This window comes from Hyla sarda, chromosome 4, assembly GCF_029499605.1.
Source record: "Hyla sarda isolate aHylSar1 chromosome 4, aHylSar1.hap1, whole genome shotgun sequence".
NCBI classification, from domain to species: domain Eukaryota; kingdom Metazoa; phylum Chordata; class Amphibia; order Anura; family Hylidae; genus Hyla; species Hyla sarda.
Genome location: NC_079192.1, coordinates 203,941,786 through 203,968,607, shown reverse-complemented (window position 1 = coordinate 203,968,607; position 26,822 = coordinate 203,941,786). Strand labels below are relative to the sequence as shown.

The 26,822-nt window shown below is 48.5% G+C and overlaps 1 protein-coding gene across 7 annotated transcripts in view; it reads left to right on the top strand.

The window, feature by feature from the left end:
- The window catches only part of UPF2 (UPF2 regulator of nonsense mediated mRNA decay), a 96,144-nt gene that overhangs the window by 44,000 nt on the left and 25,322 nt on the right, over positions 1–26,822 (top strand). For all 7 annotated transcript variants that reach the window (XM_056573316.1, XM_056573314.1, XM_056573319.1 and 4 more), the window contains exons 12-16: positions 6,291–6,476; positions 17,594–17,797; positions 20,407–20,682; positions 22,851–23,034; positions 26,574–26,719. In XM_056573316.1, the coding sequence (XP_056429291.1) occupies positions 6,291–6,476; positions 17,594–17,797; positions 20,407–20,682; positions 22,851–23,034; positions 26,574–26,719 (996 nt within the window). The remainder of the gene's footprint in view (positions 1–6,290; positions 6,477–17,593; positions 17,798–20,406; positions 20,683–22,850; positions 23,035–26,573; positions 26,720–26,822) is intronic.

The window sequence follows — 26,822 nt, the reverse complement described above, 5'->3', positions numbered from 1 at the left end:
GCCTGGCGTGACGTCACGCCTGAAAAAGGACTGATTTTGGCCTGGCAATCAGTCCTTTTTCATTTAGGCTGCTCTCGCTCCCTGCCTGTCAATCAGACAGGCGAGAGCGAGCGCATTGGCTCCCCGGACACTGGCTGGGAGGCCACTCCTCCCACACATGTCGTCGCCGCCGCTGTCCCTGCACGCCCGCTGCCGTTATTGACGGAGGGAACGGGCTTGCGCCATAGCGCCGCATGGCACTAACTTATAGTTTATCTACACAGGGTGCCTCCAGCTGTTTCACTACTACAACTCCCAGCATGCCCTGACAGCCAATAGATGTCAGGGCAGGCTGGGAGATGTAGTGGTGAAACAGCTGGAGGCACCCTGTGTAAATAAACTAAGGGCGGAAGTTTTGTCCCCAGCAGGCATCAGTGACGTGGTGCCTGCTCGGGAAGTCTGCCTGGTAGCGAGCACACTACCAGGCAGACAAAAAGTTATTTTTAATATAGTAAAAAGAAAAATTAAGAGCAGGGAGGGAGTTAGGGATAGATTGGCAATAGGCAGGGACAGGAAAAAAAAATATAGGATGGTGGGAGCTACCCTTTAAGGACAGAGCATTTTTCCGTTTTTTGCACTTTCGTTTTTTCCTCCTTACCTTTTAAAAATTGTAACCCTTTCAATTTTACCTAAAAATCCATATGATGGCTTATTTTTTGTGCCACCAATTCTTCTTTGTAATGACATCAGTCTTTTATCCAAAAATCTACGGCAAAACCCAAAAAAAAAAATCATTGTGCGACAAAACACAATTGTTTAACTTTTGGGGGCTTCCGTTTCTACGCAGTACATTTTTTTGTTAAAAATGACACCATATCTTTATTCTGTAGGTCTATACGATTAAAATGATACCCTACTTTTATAGGTTTGATTTTGTCTTACTTCTGGAAAAAAATCATAACTACATACACGAAAATTAATATGTTTAAAATTGTTATCTTCTGACTCCTATAACTTTTTTATTTTTTCACGTACGGGGCGGTATGAGGGCTTATTTTTGGCACATTTTCGTATTGATCGGACTCTTTAATCGCTTTTTATTCATTTTGTCATTAAATAAACAGTGACCAAAAATATGCTATTTTAGACTTTGGAATCTTTTTGCACGTACCGTGCGGTTTAATTAACAATATATTTTTATAGTTCGGACATTTACACATGCAACAATTCCACATGTTTATTTTTATTATGGTTACATATTTTTTACATGGAATTTGGGAATGTAAACTTTTAATAAGGAAGGGGTTAATGGGTGTTTTTTTTTTTTTTTTTTTTTACTTTTTATTCAACTTTTTTTTTTTTTTACATTTTTAGTCCCTTTAGGGGACTTTTAGGAGGAATCATTAGATTCCTCATACAGATCATTGTGGTTTCATAAAACCACATTGCTCTGTGCTCGATTGATAAAGCCTGGTCCGGCCAGGCTTTATCATTCACAGCGCAGCAGACGGCATAGGACGTGAGGTAAGCCCTCCGGCTACCTCAGCAGTGGCTCGCCCCCCGCGATCGCGATGCGGAGGGGCAATCCACACCACTAGACCACCAAGGATGGTTTAAATGTCCCTTTAGACGCCGCTGTCAACTTTGACAGCGGCGATTTAAATGGTTAGTAGCCGGCCGCGGCGATTTAAATGGTTAGTAGCCGGCCGCGGCAATCGCTGCATGTCTGCTATTAACGTCAGCTCCCAGCAACAGGAATCAGCTGGAGGCCGGCCGGTATGGCGCGGGCTCGAGTCGGGAGCCCGCGCCATACAACAGTTGCCGTCTCAGGACAAGCCGGCTCGTCCTTAGACAGCAGCCGGTTAAGGAAGTATTTGGGTTTTGTGCAGTGTTTTTTGTTCACAACAATAGAACAAGTTTCTCAACTTTGTAAGCTTCTTACCCACTAGTCAAAATAATGGTAACCTAGTCCCCATGGAGCTAGATTTCATCATGATCTTAAGCAAATGTACTCATCTGGCAGCATATTATAGTGCAACAAATGTACACCTAAGTGCAACAAAAAAAGGTGCACTCTAAAATATAACCTTTATCTGTATGCTATAAAATATTGTTCAAATACGGTGTTAGAACATACAATATACTTGGATAAAACAGATTTCTCGGTCGGCCCCATCGGGGGAAACCGGAACCGTGGGTATATCTTGCTGACACTAGGCAATATAAAAAAAAGTCCCTGGACGGGGGAGTCGGGTTAACTTTTGGCACAAAGGGTTAATACTTTGCCTGGGGGGTTTATCAGAGCACGCTCTCTGCCACTGCGCTTTTATCACTCACTGCAGCTTAGTCCCCGGGTGGCCTGCAGTTCCTTCTCTCCTCCCGGCCAGTTCTTTGTCAGGTGGAAAATTCCCTCTGCTCCACCCACGGGTCCTGTCAGCTGGGCTGTGTCGGCGCGGGTTGGCATTTTTACTGTCTGTTCCGGCAATCCCTCATAACGGGTGGCCGGAGCTCCTGGGGCATTATAATTTAGGCTGAGACTTCGGTCTGTAATGTCGGGCGCTAGGTCTGCCCACCTCCCTCGTGGCCGTGCACTCTGGCGGAGCTCCTCCTCCCCCCTCTTCCCGCCGGCCTATGGCGAGCTAGCGCACGCACCAGGGGTCACTGACCCTCCTTTCAGTGCGGTGCGCACGCTTTGAAGGGGTCATTGTCATGGGCACGGGTCCTATATCTCCTCCCCTCTCCACTTGCCATGCTGGTCTTAGGCTCCTCCCCTCTCCTTCTTAAGTGGAGAACAGCCCCTACCTCACCCTCTCTTCTGGTCGGGTGCCAGCTGTAGACTGCTTCTCCAGCTCCATCTACAGGACACAGCTTCAGGACAAAGGAACCTGGGTGAGAGTGCTCCATTTTTTTGCTGGCTTCTCTCTTACTATCTCTATGTCCAACCCCAGACCCGATGCTCCTCCCAGACAGGTGGCTGCAGCCCTAGTTACTTACTACTCTTGTGTGGGCTGCAAAACCAAAATGCCTGAGGATTCAGCCAAGTCCACCTGTCTTGCCTTCTCTACCGTGCTACCCAGCCCTTCTGTGCCTCCCGCTCAGGATAACCCCCTGGAACGCGCGGTTTCTGCTCCCCCTCTGGAATGGGTTTCCTCCCCTTCCCAGTCAATTTCCAATTTGGCACAGGTCTCCCAGTAGGTGGTTACCTCTTTGGAACGGTCCTCCTTGCGTCCGCCTTCCAGGGACGCTCGCTCAATCTCACCTGAGCCTTCCTTCAGGCGCTCTCACAAGCGTCCTAAGGTCTTGTTCTCCGGATCTTCTTCAGAGTCCCGTGCTCGCTCCCCCGGGAACTGCTCCAGGTCTCCAGCTGGCCATTCTAGGTCTGCCTCACCCAAGTCTAAGACCGCCTTCGCACACTCCCGGTCGGTCTCCGGGGGAGTCAGTGGACGAGGCGTCGGAGTCTCCCTCGAATTCAGAGGATCAGACTAGCGTGTCTGACATGATGGACAGTTTGGTGTCAGCCGTCAGGGGTACACCTTTCGTCTGCAGGACCCTGGAACTTCGGACCCGGCAGCGGAGGTTTCCTTTCGCCGCTCCCGGCGCACTACCAAGGTCTTCAGTTCTCACACTGAATTCGACTCTCTGCTGGATGCGGCCTGGAAACACCCTGAAAAGCATTTCCAAGGAGCCAAGAAGCTTCAAGCGCTGTTTCCTTTTCATCAAGACTTAATTTTGAAGCCATATCAGAATTCGCCTTCTGCCCAGTGTGCGCCTGTCCCTCCTTTGGAGGCTCCATTCCTTCGGGAGGGGCGGTCCTTTCTCCTTCTTCGCTGGCAAGTCATCACGACCGACGCGAGTCTCGTCCGCTAGGGGGGTGTGTTCCAAGATCTGAGGGTTCAGGGCCGCCGGCCTCATCGGGAGACGCATCTCCCCATTAATGTCCTGGAACTTAAGGCCATTTTCCTGTGCCTTAGAGTCCAGTCAGACAATGCCATGGCGGTGGCGTACATCAATCGCCAGAGAGGAACTCTCAGTCCCTTGACAATGGCGGAGGTCTATGGCAGAGGTCTCCAGGATCCTGCTCTGGGCCGAACACCAGGTCCCCTCCATATCGGCAATCCACATTCCAGGGGTGGACAATTGGGAGGCGGGCTTTCTCAGTTGCTCCTCAGCCGACCCCGGGAGTGGTCCCTTCACCCGGAGGTGTTTGCGGACATTTGCAGCCACTGGGGGACGCTGGACGTGGACCTCTTTGCGTTACCTCTCAACAGGCAGGGCTCTCACTTTATCACCAAGTCCCGCGACCCTCTGGCTCTAGCCGTGAATGCGTTGGTGATCCCCTGGTCGCCCTTCGCTCTTCCCTCCTCTCCCCCTTCTACCCAGGGTCATGAGGAAGCTCAAGGTGGAGGGCATCTCAGCAATTCTCCTGGCTCCGGATTGGCCTAGGTGAGTGGTACGCCGACGTCATTCGTCTCATCGCTGACGTACCACTGCGTCTTCTGGACCGTCACGATCTGCTCTTCCAGGGACCACCCGAATTCACTGCCACCGGAATTCACTGCTGCTGCGTTTGAAGGTGTGGTGGTTGAAACCGCGGTTCTGAGGGCTTGGGGATTTTCTCTCTGGGTTATCCACACAATGCTCTATGCGCGCAAACCCTCCTCTGCCAGGATTGATCACCGGACCGATCGGGCTTATTTTCGGTGGTGCAAGGCCCATTTCCGGTCCCTTCTTGTTTTTTCACTGCCATCTCTGCTTTCTTTTTTGCAGTCGGGGCTGGAACAGCATTTGACACTCTCAAGGGACAGGTGTCTGCTCTTTCCATTCTGTTTCAATGCACCTTGGCATTAGACTCCCATGTTTGCACTTTTCTGCAGGGCGTGGCCCATGCGGCTCCCCCATACAGGTCTCCCACTCTGCCCTGGGATTTGAATCTTGTGCTTTCCACCTTGCAAGGGGACCCGTTTGAGCCTCTCCGGGATGTCTCCCTTCGTTTGCTTTCGTGGAAGGTGGCTTTTCTCATCGCGGTCACCTCCATCCGGAGGGTATGTGAGTTGGCGGCTCTTTCCTGTTGCCCCCCTTTTCTGGTTCTTCACCAGGACAAGGTTTTTCTGTGTCCAGTCCCTTTTTTCTTGCCCAAGGTGGTTTCCGCTTTCCACTTGAACAAGGATATCCTGCTGCCCTCTTTTAGTACGGCTCCTTCTCACCCTGGGGACTGTTCCCTCAATCGCTTGGATGTAGTCAGGGCTGTGAAGATCTATCTCTGTCACTTCTTCCTTCCAGCAGCGTGATTCTTGGTTTGTCCTTTCAGAGGGTCTCGTCGTAAGCGGCATCTGGCTTCTAAAGTGATCATCTCGAAGTTGATCCATGCCTCCATTTCGGAAGCTTACCGTTGTAAGGGGAAAGTTCCGCCTTTTCTGATTACGGCGCATCAACCCGTTCTGTCGGGCCTCCTGGTCGGTTTACAACAGAACTTCGGCCTTGAAGGTTTGTAAGGCGGCCACATGGTCTTCACTGCACATGTTTGCCAAATTCTATCAGGTGCACACCTTTGCATCTTCTGACGCTAACTTGGGTTGCAAGGTGCTGCAGGCGGCGGTGGCTCAGCCTTCTGCCTTATTTTTTGCGAGTTGCTTTCCCCACCCCGTGGACTGCTTTGGTACGTCCCATGGTTCCTGTGTCCCCCAATGGAGCCGACCGAGAAAAGTAGATCCTTTTTTTATATACTCAAAGTAAAATCTCTTTCTTGGAGGATCCATTGGGGAAAACTTCACCCACCCATTCATTGTTGGTTTGTTGACTTGAGTTTCGGTTATCTATCAGTGTGTTTGTTGTTTTTTTTTTTTGTCTGGGGTGTTCCTCGGACAACCATATTTTCTGTGTTCTGTCAGTTCTCTCCTACTGCTTTGGGACTAAACTGATTAGCCCAGTCAGTAGGCATGGAATATCCTGCCAGGAGGGGCAGACTTCTTTTTTTTATATTGCCTAGTGTCGGCCTCCTAGTGGCAGCAAGATATACCCATGGTTCCGGCATCCCCAATGGATCCTCCGAGAAAGAGAATTTACTGTAAGTGTAAAATATCTACTTATCTATGCTATAAAGATCCCATCCTATCCTAGTTAGGTTGATAGGTTAAAATTTGTTTACAGCTATGAGGGAACCAGCCAATTATAACACCACACTTGTACTAATGTTACTGCGTAAACATCATCTTTTCATGTCCTAATATAAAATGTGATATAGATGGAATGTTACCACATAAAAAATGTTTTTACAGATGCTTTAATACTTTATTTTACTTTACTTTCTTCAGGAACAAATGATGCGCAAAAAGCAAGCCATGCATTTGGATGCACGATATGTAACAATGGTGGAGAATGCCTATTATTATTGCAATCCACCTCCAGCTGAAAAGACTGTCAGAAAAAAGCGGCCACCTCTCCAGGAGTACATTAGGAAACTGCTGTATAAAGATCTATCCAAAGTTACAACAGAAAAGGTAAGACATAATTCATTACTCTTAGTTGGATAAAGGCTGTTTGAATTTTTAAATATAGCATTTCAGTATTTATATTGCATTTACAGTTAACACTAAAACTATGTTTTAGTCATTGGTATTTAAGCCTCTTTTAATACAACCAATAATTTTATTTGCCTTGGCAGCATCTGTCTGGCATTGATGACTATCCACCAGTATCCTCAAGTCCTTTTTGTGGCAAATTTGAAGGGGTACTCCTGGGGAATTTTTTTTATGTATTTTTTTAAACAGCTGGTGCTAGAAAGTTAAACAGATTACTTCTATATAACAATCTTAATCCTTCCAGTCCTTATCAGCTGTAATTATCTTTTCTGTCTGACCACAGTGCTCTCTGCTGACCTCTGTCCGTGTCAGGAACTTTCCAGAGCAGGAGAGGTTTTCTATGGGGATTTGCTCCTACTCTAGACAGTTCCTGACACTGACAGAGGTGGCAGGCAGAAGAGAGCACTGCGGTCAGACTGAGAAGAACTTCACAACTTCCTCTGTAGTATACAACAGCTGATAAGTACTTGAAGGGTTAGGATTTTTTAAATAGAAGTAATTTACAAATCTGTTTTAACTTTTTGGCACCAGTTGATTAAAAAAAAATTTTCTAGGTCACTCTTCATTGGGGGACACAGAGACCATGGGTATATGCTAGGGATCGACCGATATCGATTTTTTTAAGGCCGATACCGATAATCTGTCACCTTTCAGGCCGATAGCCGATAACTTATACCGATATTCCAGTATAAGTTATTGGCTATTTCAAACCCCCCCCCCAGCGGGGCAGAAGCCCGCTTTAAATCAATGAACTGCAGCAGCTTTTGCGGTGCCAGAGACCGCCGCCGCCACCCGCTTCTCTCCCCTTGCCTGTCCTGAGTCCAACCACCACAGTTGCCCCATCGCCTCCCCCCCATCCTCTGCCCACATACCGCCGCCCTGCCCCATTGCCTCCCCCCATCCTCTGGCCACATACCACCGCTGCCCCATTGCCTCCCCCCATCCTCTGGCCACATACCACCGCTGCCCCATCGCCTCCCCCCATCCCTGGTGTTATAATTACCTGTTCCCGGGGTCCGCGATCCTTTTGGCTCGGTCGGCGTCCTGCGCTGTCACTGTGCGCACTAACGTCAAAACGCAGCGCAGGGCACAGCAATAGCGCAGGAGCCAGAAGGATCGTGGCCCCCCCGGGAACAGGTAATTATAACATCGGGTGTGGGGGGAGGCGATGGGGCGGCGGCAGTATGTGGGTAGAGGATGGGGGGAGGCAATGGGGCAGTGGCGGCGGTATGTGGGCAGAGGATGGGGGGAGGCAATGGGGCAGCAGCGGCGATGGTAGTCTCTGGCCGGGGGGGCGGGGCATTATCGGCATATCGGCAAGGTAATTGCCGATACAGATAATGTCCAAAATCGCGATTATCGGTCGATAATATCGGCCAAACCGATAATCGGTCGATCCCTAGTATATGCTCTTGCCACTAGGAGGTGCTGACACTAGGAAAAAAAGTTTGCTCCTCCCTGGCAGGATATACCCGCCCACTGGAAGTGTGGTAATCAGTTTTATCTAGTGTCAGTAGGAGGCAAGACACAGGTCTGGGAGCTCCCCAGACCCGGTCTTTTTTTAAATTATTTTCTAGTAATGGCTGTTTAGTTAGCTTTTTTCCTCCCTTTTGTTTCTCATTTTCAGGTGGGGGTTCAGGAGTATGAAGCAACCTGTTCCCCCATATGCGAAAAAGGGGCACAGACATGGAATATGTACTGTTAACCCCTTATCGCCAACGTCCAGCACCTGGAGGTTGTACCCTTGGTCCGGGTCCCCCACTGCCCCTGCACGCCCCGCTATCTTAGCCTGGTATGAAGCAGCGTGGCCCTAAGCTGGTTGAAGCCGTCTGGGTAAGTATATGAAGACCGTGGGTGAGTATATCATACCCTCTGCCTGCTTCCCGCCCGCCAGTGGACTCTCAGCCGTTTCTGTCTCAGGGCAGCCGCCTGAATCAGGAGACTGAGGGAGGACTCTCTCCCCCCTCTGTCGGCGCTCTCTTGGGAGCGCTGGAGAGGAAAAGCCCAGCTCCTTTCTACGCCTCTCATGAATGGAACTTTGCGCCTCCTCCCGCAACAAGCCCTCCAGGCTTAGGGTGCTGCAGTAGTTGTTCACGCTACCAGGGATGTCAGAGGCTGTCTCCCTCCTCTGACTCCCTGGTACAGGGCCATTTCTCCTCCAGCTCAGTGGAAGCCTGTCTAGCCAGGCACCGCTGTCGGAGTGGCAAGCGCTCCTACAGCACGATGCATCACCTCTCCTGTTTAGTGCGCTCACAGTCACCGCTGGCTGTACACAGCTGCTGGCTTAGTGAAGCTGTGCGGCGACTTGCCGGGGCACGCGATTTACTGCTTTTAGGCACTAGCACAGAGTGTCGGTGGTGCTTGTCGCAGCCTGCTGATCCTTTCCGCAGCTGCGACTCCCCCCACTCCGCTCCAGCAGTGACGAGCATCGTTTTCCTGGAGGGTGGGCCCTTTTTCCAGGGTGTCACAGGACACCCGCATTTCCTCTCTTCTCCCGTCCTGATGGGCAAGGATCGGCGCAATTTTGCATCTCTCTCAGGCGGAGTTTAGCTCTGCCCCTCTCCTTCCCCCGTAGCGTGTTCAGATTTGGCATTAATGCTGGGAATTCGCGGGGCGCCCACGCCAGGTTCCTTTTAAAAAAAAATTAATTGTCTTCCTCTGGCCTTTTTGACTGGAAAACGCCCTCTAGCGGCTGTTAATGGTATTGAGTTTTTTTTGTGGCTCCATCTGTGGCATCTAATAGCTGTTACAGTTTTTTTGCCTGTAATATCTGTTTTTATCAGTTTAATATCTGCTGGGTCCTTTTCTGGGACTGTATATGGGGTCCGCCTTTTTTTACAGATATTGGCACAATGTTTTTTGCCCTATGCCTCTGCCATACCTAATTCTGCAGAGATCTCGCTCTGTGAGGGAGCATATGCGGTGGTGGGCCGTTATGCGGTGCCTGGAGATTCCTCCCCACAGGCCTGCTGCTATCACGGATAAGGGCTGGAAAGCCACTTTCAGTGTGTGGTTCCGAGGACAGGACTGGTGTGTCCACAGTCCCTATGCCAATTAGCCAGACTGTCTGCATGGTTTTTTCATCCACCAGGTCACCTTCCCCATTCCTGCTGCTCCAGCGGTAGACGTCCAGTGACTCATTTTCAGTGTGAAGTTCCGAAGAAGTGGCTCTGTGGATTCATTGGACCTTTCTACCAGTAAGTCAGACTGTGTCTGCATATTTCCTGTACCTCAATCATCCTTCATCTCTTTAGTCTGCGACTGTAGCTCTGGTGTTTAGCTCAATTAAGAGATGGGGTGTGGGAATTTCCTGCAGGTTCTATGGACCTCACAGCAGCACTGTTGGTTCCCCTTTCTAACAGCGTAATGTTAGTCATCTCAGGGCATGGTTGTGGCTTGCCGTTGAGTGCTGAGGCTACTTTCCATGCTTCCGGACATTTGGTTGTCTGTGGTTCACTTCGTGGTGGCAGTCTTGGTACCCCTCTACTAATATGAGGTACCCATGTCTGTGTCCCTACATATGCTCTGGACACTCTGCTCATGCAGAGCCTTCCTCCCCTCCTTTTCGATGGGGTGTACCTCAGGCCTTCCTGTGTAATTGTTTCCACAGGTCTGTGGTGGTCAGGCAGCTCTGTTCAGGCTTGGGGCCTGCTGGTGCGACGGCCTGTTCTGCAGACAACCCCCCCCCCCCCCCAATGCCTCCAGGTATCGTCCTGGGTTCCTGTACAGGGTGGCTCAGGAGCCTGCACTGTTGCCTTATTCATCGGCTAGGATGGCTCCGTGACCGCACCATCTGCTTCCCCTTTTTTTCGCAGGGTCCAAGGTTTCGCCCCAATGGGGTGTTTCCTCCCAACGGTGTGGGTTGCTACGTTTGCTTCTTACTTGCATTTGTAGTTGTGGTCATGGCTCGAAGAGCCTAGAGTGGGACCTATACAAACTGTATAATACTGACCGTACTTCTTGATGATATGTGCAGGGGCATTGTGTTTAGATGCTACAGAGGCTGCTCCGATCCTAAATGAGTGACCTGAAATACAACTAGGCTCGTGTCCCAGGATTCTGACAAGGGACCGCACGTGTTTGGTGAACTGGGAAGAGGAGAGTGCTGACCCATTGACCGGCAGAAGAGGGCTGTCCGCTGGCCGTCCAGGGAACGTGGAAAGGAGTTGTGTGAGGGCCAGAACCGGACACCATTGGTGAAAAGTAGGAAAATAGCGTATGGTGGCTCCCCATCTACAGGTTTTGGTGGAAGACAGAGCGAGTGCAAACCCTGCCCGTGCGGTGATAGTTGGCTCAGGAGAGGACCCTGTGACCTTCGACCGCAGAGTGTGAACTCCCCCGGCCTCAAGAACCTGTAGAAGGCCAAGTAGATCGCTGCTTTGATGACAGTACTGAGTCTGGGACCAAACGGGTGAGTGTCTAGAAGTGAGGACATGGATCGGAAAAGGTCGCCAGTGACTGGTGCACGGGAGGGTGGCTTGGGACGTGACAGGACAAGGATGCCCTTGAGTGTCGCCTTAATAGGGTTAGTGGATAGTATAGACAGTGCGTTGGGATGTGAGAGGGATCTATGGTGTTGTAACCCTGCTAAGTGAAGCTTGATGGTGTTGTAGGAGAGGTGAAGAGAAGAGTGGCAGAAACCAACATAAGCAAGAGAGGAACGCACCGAAATTGTGGCAGGGAGACCTTGTTTGTGCATGAACGCGGAAAAAGAGGCTAGAGCTGCGTCATATGCCCGTGTGGTGCTGGGTGCAAGGGACTGTCTGATTAAAGAATTTGCCACCGTGATGAAGTCTGTTAGTCCATCTGAAGATACTGTGTTGAGGGAACTGGGACCCCGACTATGTCTGCTTCTGGGTGTACCTGAAAAAACAGCTTCATGTTACCTTGTGACAGAGCGTCTGCTGCTGTGTTTTTGGCACCCTCAATGTGCTCAACACAAAAATGAAAATTATGCTGAAGAGCGATCAAGACAAACTTTCTGACAAAACGCATGATATGTCGGGACCAAGAACGCCCTTTCCTCAAGATATCTACTGTGGCCACATTGTCGCATCTGAAGCGGACAGTGGAGTTGACCCACGAACCACCCCATACGGCAGCGGCTGCCACTATTGGGTAGATCTCGAATAAGGCCGAAGTTTCGTGAAAATTCGGGATAAGCAGTATGTCCTGTGGCCAAGGACTGGCCAGCCAATGTGCACCATGGAGAGCGGCGAAACCGACGGCTGAAGCGTCAGAAACCATGGAGGGGGACCTTTCCGTGGCTGAGGGGACAAAGAACGAGATCCCGTTCCAGTTCCTCAGGAAGTGACCCCACATGACCAGGTCTGACATTGCCTCGCTGTTGATTCGAATGACATGCCTCTGCCCGGAAACTGAAGGAAGTAAGTCCAGGAGTCTGGATATGAATGACCTACCTTGCGGTATGATCCGCATCGCAAAGGCCATCATGCCTAGGAGGCTTTGGAGCTCCACCCTGGATACTGTGTGGCATTTGGTAATTTTCTGGATAACCTCACGGATCCTAGCCAGTTTCTCCTGGGGAAGACTGGCTTGCATTTTCTCGGTGTCTAAGATGATACCTAAAAAGGTGAGTTGAGTGGACGGGCCTTCGGTCTTATAGGGTGCGATTGGGACCCCAACTTCCTTGAACAGCCCCAACAGTGACCTGAGATTGGAGGGACTGTGACCAGGGTGTTCCAGCAACAGGAAGTCGTCCAGATAGTGAATGGTGTAGTGACAGTTGGAAACATGTTGTAAGGCCCAGTGTAAGGCCGTGGCTAGTTGATCAAAAAGCCAGGGGCTACTTTTGGCTCCAAAGGTGAGTTTAGTGGCAAAGTAATACTTGCCTGCCCATTTTACCCCATGCCACTGCCACAGGTCTTGCTTGATGGGGAGAAGTTTGAAGGCGTCGGTAATATCAGCTTTGGAGAGCCACGTGCCCCTGCCCAGCTGTAGTATGGCCTGTATGGCTTGATCGATGGTGGAATATTTCATGCTGAACTGATCGGAAAGGATCAGTGCATTGATGCTTGGGATGTTAGAAGAGTAAGGCGCAGAGAGGTCACAGATTAATCTTATTTTATTGGAAAACTTCCCAGTGGCTAGCCCCAACGGGCTAACCCTCCAGCAAGAAAAAGGGGGTACATCAAAGGGGCCGATCATGAAGCCTTTCAGAAGTTCGGTTTGTAGTAGTTCTGACACCACCATGGGTTCGGCGAGCGCTGACTGTAGGTTAAGGCATTCATGCGTGCTTTGAGGCAACGCGACCAACCCCGTGTGAAAACCTTCACGAAACCCCCCAACTAGCCATCTGACCCAGCAGGGATCAGGGTGACTGGCTAGAATGCGGGCCAGGGCGTCAACCCGCACCACGCCTAGTCACGCCTGGGTACCCTTTTGAGAACAGATGGAGCTGGGGTGGGCCCGGAAACAGAGAAAACACACATGGAGAAGCTTGCAGTTGCTGTAGGTGCACGCAGAGAGGTTGAAATTATTACATATCTGAGTCTTGCCCAGAAACCTGACCGGCCTACCTAGCCTGTCTAGCGCAGGAGAGTTCCTCTGACTGGGGCCTATGGAGATATTCTGGCTCCTGTAGGTGCTTGTTTCCGCCTGGTCTTTGCTCAGGGGGCACCAATTAGTGGTGTGTGTGGTGACCCCGCACCAGCTGCAGGAGGGGGCTTTTAGACCTGCGAAATACTCGCAGTAAAGTTCGGTGTCTACGGCTCCCCAGTTGGTCGTGTAGTTGAATTGCTCGAAAGAAGCAGCTGCTTTAGCCGCAAAAGATTTATGGTACTCGTAGAAGGTGGAGGTACAAATCGAGTTCCTCCCTGCGACTGGGACTAACTGAGCAAATGACGTCTCTAAATAGCCCAAAGGCTATGACGTTAATTGTTAGTTTCCTGTTGAGCCTGGCATCTTTGCTTTTGAAGGTGACAGCGAGATCGCCAGAGGCAACGGTTTTGGTGTCATTGATGTCCGTGGTGGCTATCAGCAGAAGAGCCAAGTTGACATTCTTACCCTCCAGAATGTCTTTTTTAATTGCTGCCGGGATAAAGTGTGCGGGTGTAATATTCGGGGGAGGCTGATGCATACCTGTAGGCGGAGCCTGAGAGGTAGAAGCAACAGGAACAGCGGGGCCTGGAGCTGTGTCCGTGACCCTGGCGCGTTCCATGTCCTCTAGTCTAGCCTGGAGCCCGGACACTGACGTGAGCACCTGGCTCATCATGGTGTGGAGCTGTGAAAGTGAAGCACTGGACGCTTGGTCCGATGCTGCTGCCTGCCTCGCCGGGGGGGCCCGATCTGTACCCAGCAGGTTGAACAGCTTCCCTTTCTTAGCTGAGGCCGGAAAGGGGGTGCCCCTCCTTCTGAGCTCCTGCATCAGTTTGGGGACTGTCCAGGTACGGTAGGAGGACACGCTGCCCCGGTCCGAAGCGCTTACTGGGGTCTCGGGGACGGAGAGGGTGTCCTCAATGTCAGATGGTTGCGACATGCCGCGTCGGAACCTGTCCGGGCCAGTAACGGGTGCCGGTAGACAAAGTTAGGTGCTAGTGAGAAACCGGGATGGTACCTGAACAACCCTAGCTGATGTCTTATAACACTGACCTGCTGTATCCTGAGTTGTGGGAATAGAGGGAGCCTGAATAGGCACGACCCGGCTCACGGCTGAGGGGATACACAGAGACAGACAACAAATAAGTGAAAAAAGGGGTGGCAGCTGAGTGCCTGACGTGATGAGTGCGTGACGTGGTGGGCTAAGAATGAGTTTTCCCCTTTTTTTAAATAATTTTTTTCTTTTTTTGGGGTGTGTCAGTTAACGGATGACCCAGTGTTCGTGTGTGTCGAGTTGCGTTGCGCTGAAGCAAGTCAGGAACAACGGGCTACACCAAGGCCCCCCACTGACGCGAACGGGCCCAGGCTGTACCGGGGGGGGTCTGCCGCCCGAGGCCCTGGGCCGCGTTAGCGGCCGGTCCGGCGCGTGAAATGTGTTGGCCAGGATGATTGAATGCCGTGCGGAAGTGAGAACTGATGGCTATGTGAGAAGAAGTGAAATCAGTATATGCGTATTTTTTTTTATACCTTGAGCTGAAAGCTGAAAGGCGAAGCCACTTGTGGAGCTTAGGAACAACAAAGGAACCTGAAGGGTAAGACAAATATTAGAGTCATTAATGTTGAGGGGCCGGTGTGAGATATGGTGGCCGAACCTGGGTGATGCCGGTGCCCACGCCCCGACAGCCCAGATCCAGGACGCCTCGAACCCGCCCCCCGCAGCACCCGACCATGCGCAAGCAAGCCGGGAGACAGCAAAAGGGGGAGAGCGCCCGGACCCGACTGTGGGACGGCACCCGGCGAACGTCCTGGCCAGCCCCCATGGCAGGGATGGTGTGACTCTGGGGAGTGGCGCCACCCCCCGCGACGGCGGAGCCCCGCCCCTGCAGCCCCGTAGTCACCGCAGAGCTGGGCGCAGGGACGGAGCCCCGGGTCCGGAGAGCAGGAGCCCCTCCTGTGGTGGCGCGGCGCCGGGTGATGACGCGGGACGCCGGGCCGGCGAAGCCCCGACCGCCTCGCGGTGCTGGCTGGAGCAGGGAGCGGGCCCCGGGCCAGGCGAGCACGCGCCCTCTCGCCCCCTGGATTGGAGAGGAGGAGTAACCATGGAGCGACGCCGACCACCGGGGCGAATGGAGACCCCGCAGCCCTGTGGCCGCAATCTAGAGCGTGGGACGGGGTCCCCGAGCCCGGCAGCAGGCGCAACTCCACTCCCTCGGGACCGGGAACTGGGCGGGCCAGGTGAGCGCCGGGGGGGACACGGAATGGGGAGGACACAACAGAAGCATGAAAAATAGGGTACCAAAAGCCTAGGGGAGCGCGAGGAGGCAAGCGACCCAGCTGGGGGTGAGCCTGCCCCGGCACTACGAACCCGGGCTGAACGACATGGAGCCACACTGGCACTTACCTAACAAACCTCTGCGAAGACGGGGGATAGAACCGCTACACACTACCAACGACACTCCGGGGGGGGACGTATGCACTAACACGGTAGACTACTAGAGAACTACCGCCAATTTCACTTTTTCACTGAGCACTTTCTTCTGCCAAGATGGAGCCATCTCGCACTTCCCCCTACATGGTGGGGTACCTTGCTGGGCCTTTGTTTTTTTGCTGGGAGTGATCGGAAATGCTTCTCGCCGGCTCTGCTTGTGTGCTTACTGCTCACTATTGCAGCCTGGCTCTCCTGTTTCTGGTTTTCTATTGCTACTCATGCAGCTGGGGCATTTTCCTTGTAGGAGGGGTTTATGCAATCGTTTATAGCTCAGCGACAGCCAGTCCGCCATTGCTCTCTTCCTCCCTTCACTGCCACTCCAGGAGCCTGGGAGTCCCAGCTGGGTCCCCTTTTGCTTTTCCCTCCATTTCCATCCTGACAAAACATTGCTGGGAGTGCTCTGGTTCGCTCCAACCGCTGGGTCCAAGGCCAATTAATCCTAGACTGCTGTGGAGTACCTTATTTTCTGGGTCGGTCCCCCTAGTCCTTCGGGCCTTCATGATGATTGCCAGGCACGTGTAGTGCCCCTGCCCGGGCTTCTCCACGATTCCATTGTGGGGCGGTCGTTCTGTACTGCTCTTCTTCTTGTCCCGACATAGCAGTATGTTTCCCGGTGTGTTTTGAGGTTGTTGTTTTTTTTTTTTCCCTTTACAGGTAGGGCACCTCCCGGTGTCTCGAGAGTCTCCAGTTCCATGTCGCCGTACCGGTTTTCCAGGTTACGCCTTACTTTCCTTTTCCTCCTTTAGGATCTATTTACTTCAGCGGTTGGACGGCAAGTCTGGCTACCGGGTTGTTCTAGTCGGGCTATTTTTCAGCTGCAGCATGGCTGTGGTTTCTTCCCATTGTTCAGCCTTTGTGGTGTCCTCTCCGAGTCAGCTCTTCTCCTCGGGTGCTCACGCTGTGTTTTTTGGCACCTATAGCTTTTTAGTTCAGAACTTCTGCACTATGCCTCTCCGGAGACGGTTTCTGTCTCTCTTTTCCAGAAGTTTCTGGTCTTTACCTTGACTGACTTGCCTTTGGCTCTCCCTGGCATTTTTTTGCCAGGTTCTCTGGTTTTGGTTGGTCCTCTGTATGGGGTTCTCTTCTTGTTCCCTGTTCTCTGTCTGGTTCTGTGCTTCTTGGAGTTGGTTTCCTAGCTACTTCCAGGTTGGTTGGCCCATCGGGTCTCTGCATCACCCCTTCTTGTCTCTCTCTGTGCCCTGTTGGTTTAGAGTCTCTTCTACGGACAGTCCCTTTATTGGCATCCTAGTCCATCTCTATGGACAGTGGGAACTGCGGTACACTCAGTTCCAGGCCTCGGTTGCCTTTTAGCCCAGGGTCTCGTCCGTGAGTCTTACAGCCGGCTGGGGTTCAGTCTCCAGACTGACTCCCTTCCTCTGGTGGTGTTCTTCCCACCCCAGGGACTGCTTTTGTATGTCCCATGGTCTCTGTGTCCCCCAATGAAGAGAGACTGAGAAAAGGAGATTTTTTTTGTACTCAATGTAAAAACTTTCTCGTAGCCTTCATTGGGGACACAGCACCCACCCATGTCTTCATTCTTGTCCGGATAGCCTTTTCCGGTTCTTGAGTGTTTCTCCAGGATTCCTTTCTAGGGTCCTTCGGACTTGTCTCTTGGTTGGCTTCTCCTACTGCTTTGTGACAAAACTGATTACCTCACTTCCAGTGGGTGGGTATATCCTGCCAGGGAGGAGCCGACTTTTTTTCCCCTAGTTTCAGCGTCTCCTAGTGGCAAGAGCATATACCCATGGTCTCTGTGTCCCCCAATAGAAAGAGATTTTACGGTGAGTACCCCTTTAAGCGGTTTCTAAACGATTAAATAATTCACTATTATGGATGACAGTTGTTTACTTCAGATTTTTAGGTCAGATCCTAGAAGGAATCATGCGTTAGAATGTTTCTGGCCCTAATCCCAGATTTACCTAAAGAATGTTTTAAATCCGCTCTGAATTAAAAATGTGTTATCTATGCTCAAGATATGTGTTCCTTTTAGGTTTTACGGCAAATGAGGAAATTGCCTTGGCAGGATTCAGAGGTGAAAGATTATGTTATTTGCTGCATGATCAACATTTGGAATGTGAAGTACAACAGTATCCACTGTGTCGCCAACTTACTAGCAGGTTTGGTGCTTTACCAAGAGGATGTTGGAATTCATGTGGTGGATGGTGTATTGGAAGACATTCGTCTAGGAATGGAGGTAATATATAGTACATGCAGTTATTAACATGTCCCTGTGTCAAGAGGTTTGAGTTTTAAGACCCCCACTTTTCTATAGGTATAGTCTGCAAAAACATGTCGCTAAGCACATCACTCCCCAGCTTGATTCAATCTCCATCTTGCTGTGCAAGATGAACTCCAGCATAAAATTTTAGTTTTGTCTAATGCAGCTAGAGAGAGATTGCAGGGAGCCAGGTCATGAAGCACTTAGCAACATGCTTCTTCCAGCTACACTGCTCAAAAAAATAAAGGGGACACTTAAACAACACAATGTAACTCCAGGTCAATCGCACTTCTGTGAAATAACACTGTCCACTCAGGAAGCAACACTGATTGACAATCAATTTCACATGCTGTTGTGCAAATGGAACAGACATCAGGTGGAAATTATAGGCAATTAGCAAGACACGCTGAATAAAGGAGTGGTTCTGCAGGTGGTGACCACAGACCACTTCTCCGTTGCTATGCTTCCTGGCTGAGGTTTTGGTCACTTTTGAATGCATGCGTTGCTTTCACTCTAGTGGTAGCATGGAGTCTACAACCCACACAAGTGGCTCAGGTAGTGCAGCTCCTCCAGGATGGCACATCAATGCGAGCTGTGGCAAGAAGGCTTGCTGTGTCTGTCAGCGTAGTGTACAGAGCATGGAGGCACTACCAGGAGACAGGCCAGTACATCAGGAGACATGGAGGAGGCCGTAGGAGGGCAACAACCCAGCAGCAGGACCACTACCTCCGCCTTTGTGCAAGGAGGAGCATTGCCAGAGCCCTACAAAATGACCTCCAGCAGGCCACAAGTGTGCATGTGTCCACTCAAACGGTCAGAAACAGACTCCATGAAAGTGGTATGAGGGCCCAATGTCCACAGGGTGGGGGTTGTGCTTACTGCCCAACACCGTGCAGAACGTTTGGCATTTGCCAGAGAACACCAAGATTGGCAAATTCGCCACTGGCGCCCTGTGCTCTTCACAGATGAAAGCAGGTTCACACTGAGCACGTGACAGATGTGACAGATGTTCTGCTGCCTGCAACATCCTCCAGCATGACTGGTTTGGCTGTGGGTTAGTAATGTGTGGGGTGGAATTTCTTTGGGGGGCCGCACAGCCCTCCATGTGCTTGCTAGAGGTAGCCTGACTGCCATTAGCTACCGAGATGAGATCCCCAGACCCCTTGCGAGACCATATGCTGGTGCGGATGGCCCTGGGTTCCTCCTAATGCAAGACAATTCTAGACCTCATGTGGGTGGAGTGTGTCAGCAGTTCCAGCAAGAAGAAGGCATTGATGCTATGGACTGGCCCGCCCGTTCCCCGGACCTGAATCCGATTGAGCACATCTGGGACATCATGTCTTTCTCCATCCACCAATGCCACGTTGCACCACAGACTGTCCACGAGTTGGCGGATGCCTCATCAGGAACATGCCCAGCCGTTGTAGGGAGGTAATACGGGCACGTAGAGGCCACACACACTACTGAGCCTTATTTTGACTTGTTTTAAGGACATTACATCAAAGTTGGATCAGCCTGTAGTGTGGTTTTCCACTTTGATTTTGTGTGACTCCATATCCAGACCTCCATGGGTTGATACATTTTATTTCCTTTGATCATTTTTGTGTGATTTTGTTGTCAGCACATTCAACTATATAAAGACGAAAGTATTTCATACTATTAGTTCATTCATTCAGATCTAGGAGGAGTTTTCCCTTTATTTTTTTTGAGCAGTGTATATCTAGGGATCAGTGGCAGTCAGAACACTCAAACCCTGACTGTTTCAAACAGGTGATTAAACCTTCTTAGAATTAAAATCCACAGGATACTTGATGAATGTGTGATTGATTGGAGGTACAACTGGTGGGATTCCCAGCATTCCCGAAATGCCTTCTGTGATTGGCAGCCTTAAAGCACGGCTGGCCTCTGCTCCATTCACTGCTAGGAGACTGGTGCAGATCACTCTCAGAAATCTTAATCAGTCCCATAGTAATAGCATTGGTAGCCACGCGTGCACGCTAAGGAATGGACATATGTTCGATCTGTGAGGGATCCCAGCGGTCAAATTGCCAGTGATCACAAGTTTATCACTAGTCCTGTCTATAGTAGAGAAATGATTTAACTGGGAAAACACTTATGCAATGTAAAGTAAGATTTTTCTAATTTTTCATTAATTAAACCTGATGGATAAGGATATGGAACCTTGAAAAGGCAGTGCAGATTAAAATAGAAAATGTTTAAAGTGTACCAGGCCTAGCATAAAACACTTCTCTCTGCTGTGCTTTGACATAGTACAGAGCTTTGCTCCTCCTTAGGGAAAGAGACAGGTTCAGACTGCAGGTACATAAACCCTACCAGGCAGTGGACAGCAGATTGCAAAAAATGGAGACACCTAGTGGGTAAAACTAGGCTTTTTTTTCTGAAGTAAGTTCATTTTTGATAAATTGAATCTGTAATCTGATTAACAGATATGTTAGGAATCTCATAGGCTGTCACATGGAGTGAAGTTTGAAACGACAGACTGGTTCATTAATGGGAGATATATATATAATATATAATAATTTTTTTTATTTTATTTTTTATTGTTTTTTTTACATTTCAAATAGGTTAATCAGCCAAAGTTTAACCAGCGCCGTATAAGCAGTGCTAAATTTCTTGGAGAGCTGTACAACTACAGGATGGTGGAATCTGCAGTTATATTCCGTACACTTTACTCCTTTATATCCTTTGGTGTTAACTCAGATGGCAGCTCCAGTCTCCTTGATCCACCAGAGCATTTGTTTCGAATCAGATTAGTGTGCACCATTCTCGATACCTGTGGACAGTATTTTGACAGAGGATCTAGCAAACGCAAGCTTGACTGTTTCCTTGTTTACTTTCAGGTATGATGCATTTTACTATACTCATTTGCTAGCTCACTGATATTAAAAGATCCTCATTGTTAATATGTGGTTTAGTTTAGGTTTTACATTTTGTTTACATCCCCTTTTTAACCCATAGAGGACACATGCCCTGGTACTTGACGCACAGCGATGTACATGTACGGCACAAGGTCCCGCAATCATGCAAGTCTCCCAACATGATGCCAGGATAAAGATGGCTTCTGTAAACAGCAACCTGGAACCCGACACTAATGGTGGACATCAGTGACCTGCCAGTAACCCTTTAGATGCCGTGATCAATAATGATTACGGCATCTAAAGTATCTGCAGGGCTTAGAAGGACTCATTGGACCTCCCACAGAATTGTGCCAGAAGGTCTCCTTACTTAATTAATGTTGCTCTGCTGCGAATCATCTCTATGGTCTGCCTTCTGGCAGGCTGTACAAATAGATTGCAGATGTCACTGATCAGTGCAATGCCAATGTCTCGCACTAAACACTAGTAGCAATCAATAGATTACTATAAATAAACTACTGTAGAGACTTAGAAAACATATTAAAAAAGAAAAAACAAGTAAAGGAACCCCTCCCCTGTTTAAAAATAAATAAATAATAATTGCCCCTTTTCCCATTTTGCTAATAAATGTAAAAAATAAAATAAACGTGTGTGTGTGTGTGTGTGTGTGTGTGTGTGTTCCCCATGCATGCGGGAATGTCACAAATATTAAAATATAATATTAATTACAGTAAACAGCATAAAATAAAAATATCAAAGTCAAAAGTTGCTGAATTTTGATCGCATCACATTCTGGAAAAATTTTAAATAAAAAGTGAATTCATAGTCTCATATACAAAAAAATGGTACCAATTAAGAATACAGATCATTGCACAAAAAATGAGCCCTCATACAACTGCGTATACATAAAAAATATGTAAGTTATAGGAGGTCCTAAAAGGACAATTTTGAAACATACTTTTCTAACAAAAGAAGTTTGACTTTTTTTAAAGCAGTACAATAATAAAAAAGTATTAAAATATAGGTATAATTTTTATAATTTAAGTTGTTTGCCTTTATCTAACTGCAGGGTAGATGTCCCTGGTGCCACAAGAAATAAAAGTAAACACTTGTAGCATTATTAAATACCCAATAACATGGAGGTTTGTTGTGCAATAATAATTGCTTCCATTTTGCTTCTTACTCCTTTCCCACAATTCTTTGTAGTTGCTTTTTTTCTGGTTACATTTGTCCTGTAAGCATGTAGGGGATTCTCGGTCGCTCTATACTGATGGGTATATTCTGTTGCCACTAGGAGGCGCTGACACTAGGAAAAAAAAGTCTGCTCCTCCCTGGCAGGATATACCCGCCCACTGGAAGTGAGGGTATCATTTTTTTGATCGCATCACATTCTGGAAAAATTTAAATAAAAAGTGAATTCATAGTCTCATATACAAAAAAATGGTACCAATTAAGAATACAGATCATTGCACAAAAAATGAGCCCTCATACAACTGCGTATACATAAAAAATATGTAAGTTATAGGAGGTCCTAAAAGGACAATTTTGAAACATACTTTTCTAACAAAAGAAGTTTGACTTTTTTTAAAGCAGTACAATAATAAAAAAGTATTAAAATATAGGTATATTTTTTATAATGTTGTCCCACAAAAAAATGGCAGTTTTCTTTCCACTTAGAAAATTACTAAGTACAATTGGTTGTGCAAAAAGCAATCCCTCATATGAGTTTGTGAATGGCACATTTGAGTTGTGGCTAAAGGTGAGAAGGAAAAAACGAAACAAAAAAAATGAAAACTGGTTTTGTCCTCCAAGCCAAAATGGGCTGTGCCCTTAAGGGGCTAAATAGTTTTTATCAGCATTGTTGTGACTACATCCCTAATGAGAAGTATACATACAGTATATTGGAAATTGTCATTAAAGAGGACCTGTCTCCCACAGCAAAATGTGCAATGCTCTATAGTTTTTCTCACTTATTCCTGTTGTTGAAGGCAGGTGCCATATTGTTTCATTCCTAACACTTATAGTGGATCTACCTACACGTTGTAGTTATATCTTCCCTGTACATTGTTTATAGTACCTGCTTGCAAAAAATACACATTTTTTTGGTAGGGGTGATGTTTGAACATAATTTGCAACTCTATTTTAATTTCTAGCGCTATGTCTGGTGGAAAAAAAGCCTGGATGTATGGACAAAAGACCACCCATTTCCTATAGACATTGACTATATGATAAGTGATACCCTGGAGCTGCTGAGGCCAAAGATGAAACTCTGCAACTCATTGAACGAAGCTGTCAGACAAGTGCAAGATCTGGAACGAGAGTTTCTAGTAAAACTAGGTGAGTGGTTCACAACATGTTTTCAAGGATGTTCCTGGATCCTGCTCACTTTTTAGCAGGTAGTAAGATTGAGAACAGAAAATTAGCCTTTTTCCCTCTTCCTGTGAACTGATAACCATTCCAAAAACTTTTAGTTGCTTCTTTGAGCTTTGTGAGAAGACTATGAAACAATTTGAATCCATTTTTAGTAAGAATGCTCTACTACTGACAGACTTGGACATTTTCTTAAATGTTCTTTTTTATTTTTGTGCTTGGTAACATTCCTTTTAAGTTGTTTGCCTTTATCTAACTGCAGGGTAGATGTCCCTGGTGCCACAAGAAATAAAAGTAAACACTTGTAGCATTATTAAATACCCAATAACATGGAGGTTTGTTGTGCAATAATAATTGCTTCCATTTTGCTTCTTACTCCTTTCCCACAATTCTTTGTAGTTGCTTTTTTTCTGGTTACATTTGTCCTGTAAGCATGTAGGGGATTCTCGGTCGCTCTATACTGATGGGTATATTCTGTTGCCACTAGGAGGCGCTGACACTAGGAAAAAAAAGTCTGCTCCTCCCTGGCAGGATATACCCGCCCACTGGAAGTGAGGGTATCTTTTTTTTTTTTTTTTAAACAATATTTTATTGAAACATCTACATAATAAAACATAGCAAGACATACATACAGTAATCCAAGCCGCTATAGAAAATAAAATATGACATAACTATGTCCGCGACAAGTGTCCTATTTTCAGGGACTACAGACAGTATTTCCTCAGTAAAACAAAATAAGAGCTAGTCAACAGACTATCTGTCTTCCTTACTGATGTAATATATGTCTGATGAAGTAAAGACCAGATTGTTATTATGTAGAAACATTGTGCTCATGGTCGTCGCCCCTCTTCCGCAATGAAATAGCTGAAGATTTTGCGTAATACTAGTGAACGTCAGCGTAATACAACTTGGGCATATAGCGAGACCTTTATCTCATCCATGCAATGAAAAACACATAACCACATAACTGTGAACATCACATCCAAGGATTCCTAACTACCTAGAAAACCCGATTCCTCCCTCCTCAGAATTAGTGATCGACCGATCATCGGTATGGCCGATCTTATCGACCGATAATCACGATTTTGGGCATTATCGGTATCGGCAATTACCTTGCCCATAATGCCCCGCACCGCCCCCACCGCACAGCGACCGCCCCCCCCCCCCCCCCGACCTGCCGCACACCGACCGCCCCCCCCCCCCGATCCACCATGTCGCACCCCCCCACCGTAGTGCTGGGCGGTATACCGGTATGGATTTTTGCCCATACCGCTATACCGGTCGGGCCCCTCCCCCACCCTCCGAGTCAATAAAAATAAATAAATAAATAAACTTACCCGTAATGGGGGTGGTCCGGGCCATCCATCCATCCTTCCTGTAGTGTCCGGCACCATTCCGGGTGGAGGGTGCACTGGTACGGGATGTCCTTCTCCGGGGGTCCTCTTCTCCACTCCGGGCAGGCTCCGGCCTAGTATGCTGCATAGATGCCGCTACGCCGTGACGTAAGGTGCGTCGCTGCACACGGGCGTCACTGCGCAGCGGCGTCTATGCTGCGCTACTAGGCCGGAGCCTGCCCGGAGTGGAGAAGATGACCCCCGGAGAAGGACAGCCCGGTCCGGTGCACCCTCCACCCGGAATGCCGCCGGACACTACAGGAAGGAAGGATGGATGGCCCTGACCACCCTGACAGGTAGGGGAGAGAAGCGGGTGGTGGCGGCGGCGGCGGCCTATGGCACCGCAAAAGCCACTGCAGTGCATTGATTTAAAGCGCCCGCTTTAAATCAATGACCTGCAGCGGTGTCGAGGGGGGATAAATAGCCGATAACTTATACCGGAATATCGGTATAAGTTATCGGCTATCGGCCCTAACCTCCACCGATTATCGGTATCGGCCCTAAAAAAACGATATCGGTCGATCCCTACTCCAAATAGCTATTCTGTATCTGGGACACCCAAACATATAACACTAAACATACACCATAACACCAGACAAAACAGAGACATAAGAGAAGAGAAGATTACAGAGAGGAGAAAAATAAAAACAGGTAAGAGAGAAGAGAAAAAAAAAAAAAAGAAATCCAGGTAAGAAACTCTCTCCACACCGGTGAACCCCCCCCCCCCTCTCCTAGATAATCAATCAATCTGCAGACCGCCCAGCGAGCCACAAAGACTAGCTCCAAGAGGAATACCAAGAGGAGTCACAAAATTATTTCATTATGTCCGGTATCTCGCTGGGCGGGTATGCATCCTCCATGAACGATTGCCAAGTGTTAAAGAATTTCCCAGCCCTCTTTTCTGTGTCACGTAGTGTATCCAGTCTGTCAATGAAAAGTAAACCCTTCATTTTCGCTATCACCTGCGTGAATAAGGGTGGTTCCTTCTGCAACCACTGTCTAAGTAGGCTTTTGACCGTAGATAACAGCAACAAATGCACCCCTCGTACTGCTACTACTGGGCCTCCACCCTCATCTTGCGCTGAAAGAGGTATGTAATGAAATATTATAGCCAATGGCGTAAGAGGAGTCTCCACTGACCATACTCTTTTTATATATGCCTGCACTTCTTCCCACAAAGGTCGAACTTTAGGACAATCCCACAGCGCATGCAAAAGAGAAGCCTTCGTTAAGTTGCATTTGGGGCAACTTCTCAGATAATGCGCCGGGGCATCCACATAAGATAGGTTGAAGGTATCCGTTTTATCTAGTGTCAGTAGGAGGCAAGACACAGGTCTGGGAGCTCCCCAGACCTGGATAAAGGGGCACAGACATAGAGTATATACGGTCAACCCCTTGTCTTGAATGGCCAGCGCCTGGAGGTTGTACCCTGGGTCCAGGTCCCCCACTGCCCCTGCTTGCCCCGCTATTTTAGCCTAGCATGACACAGCGTGGCCTAATGCTGGCTGAAGCAGTCAAGGGGTTACCAAACTACACTTTTAATATATTGTTCCTTATGTAATTATAAGACCCTTTGCTATTTACTTGTTGTTTACATTTCTCAACCTTTTTATATGGTTTTAATGTGATTGAAAATACGGCCACTAGGTGGCTCTGCACTGTTCCCTGCACAAGTGAAACAGTTAGTTAATTTGGTCTCCTCCCTACCTGGCAGGAGACCAAACTCAGGAAGTGTGTGCGGGGCATGGCGAGGCACAGCTTTCGCAGGCTTCAGTGACGTGGCCTGCTGGGGAATGCCTGCTTTCTCCTGCCGGGAGCTCACACAATGTGAGCAAGGGGAAAGGTATGATACAGAGGTTTTTAAAGCTCATAAAAAAAATTTAAGGGCAGGAGGGGTGTTATTAGTTAGGCAATAAGGAGTTAGGGTTAGGAAGTTAGCTTAGAAAATATGGTTTCATGACAGGTACTCTTTAACATTAAACCTTTTTGCTGCAAAGCAGAATTGGAGGTAAGTTTTATGGGAAAGCTTCTCCCCTAATTTTATTCTGTGTTATTTATTTTAAAAACCATGGGCATTTCTTTTGATAACTGTTTCAATGTATTAATTTTAAGGTCTGGTGAATGACAAAGATTCAAAACATTCTATTGCTGAAGGTGAAGCTCTAGAGTATGAGGATGATGAAGAGGAGGAGGAAGCAGGGGCAGAGACAGAGGAGCAGTCGGGAAATGAAAGCGAAATGAATGAACAAGAAGACGACGTGAGTGTTTGATTGTTTTTCGTTATAATCTAATACACCTATTAGACAAAAATCGGTGTATTAGATTATAGGAAGAAAATGTTTATAGAGATGTCTTTTTAGT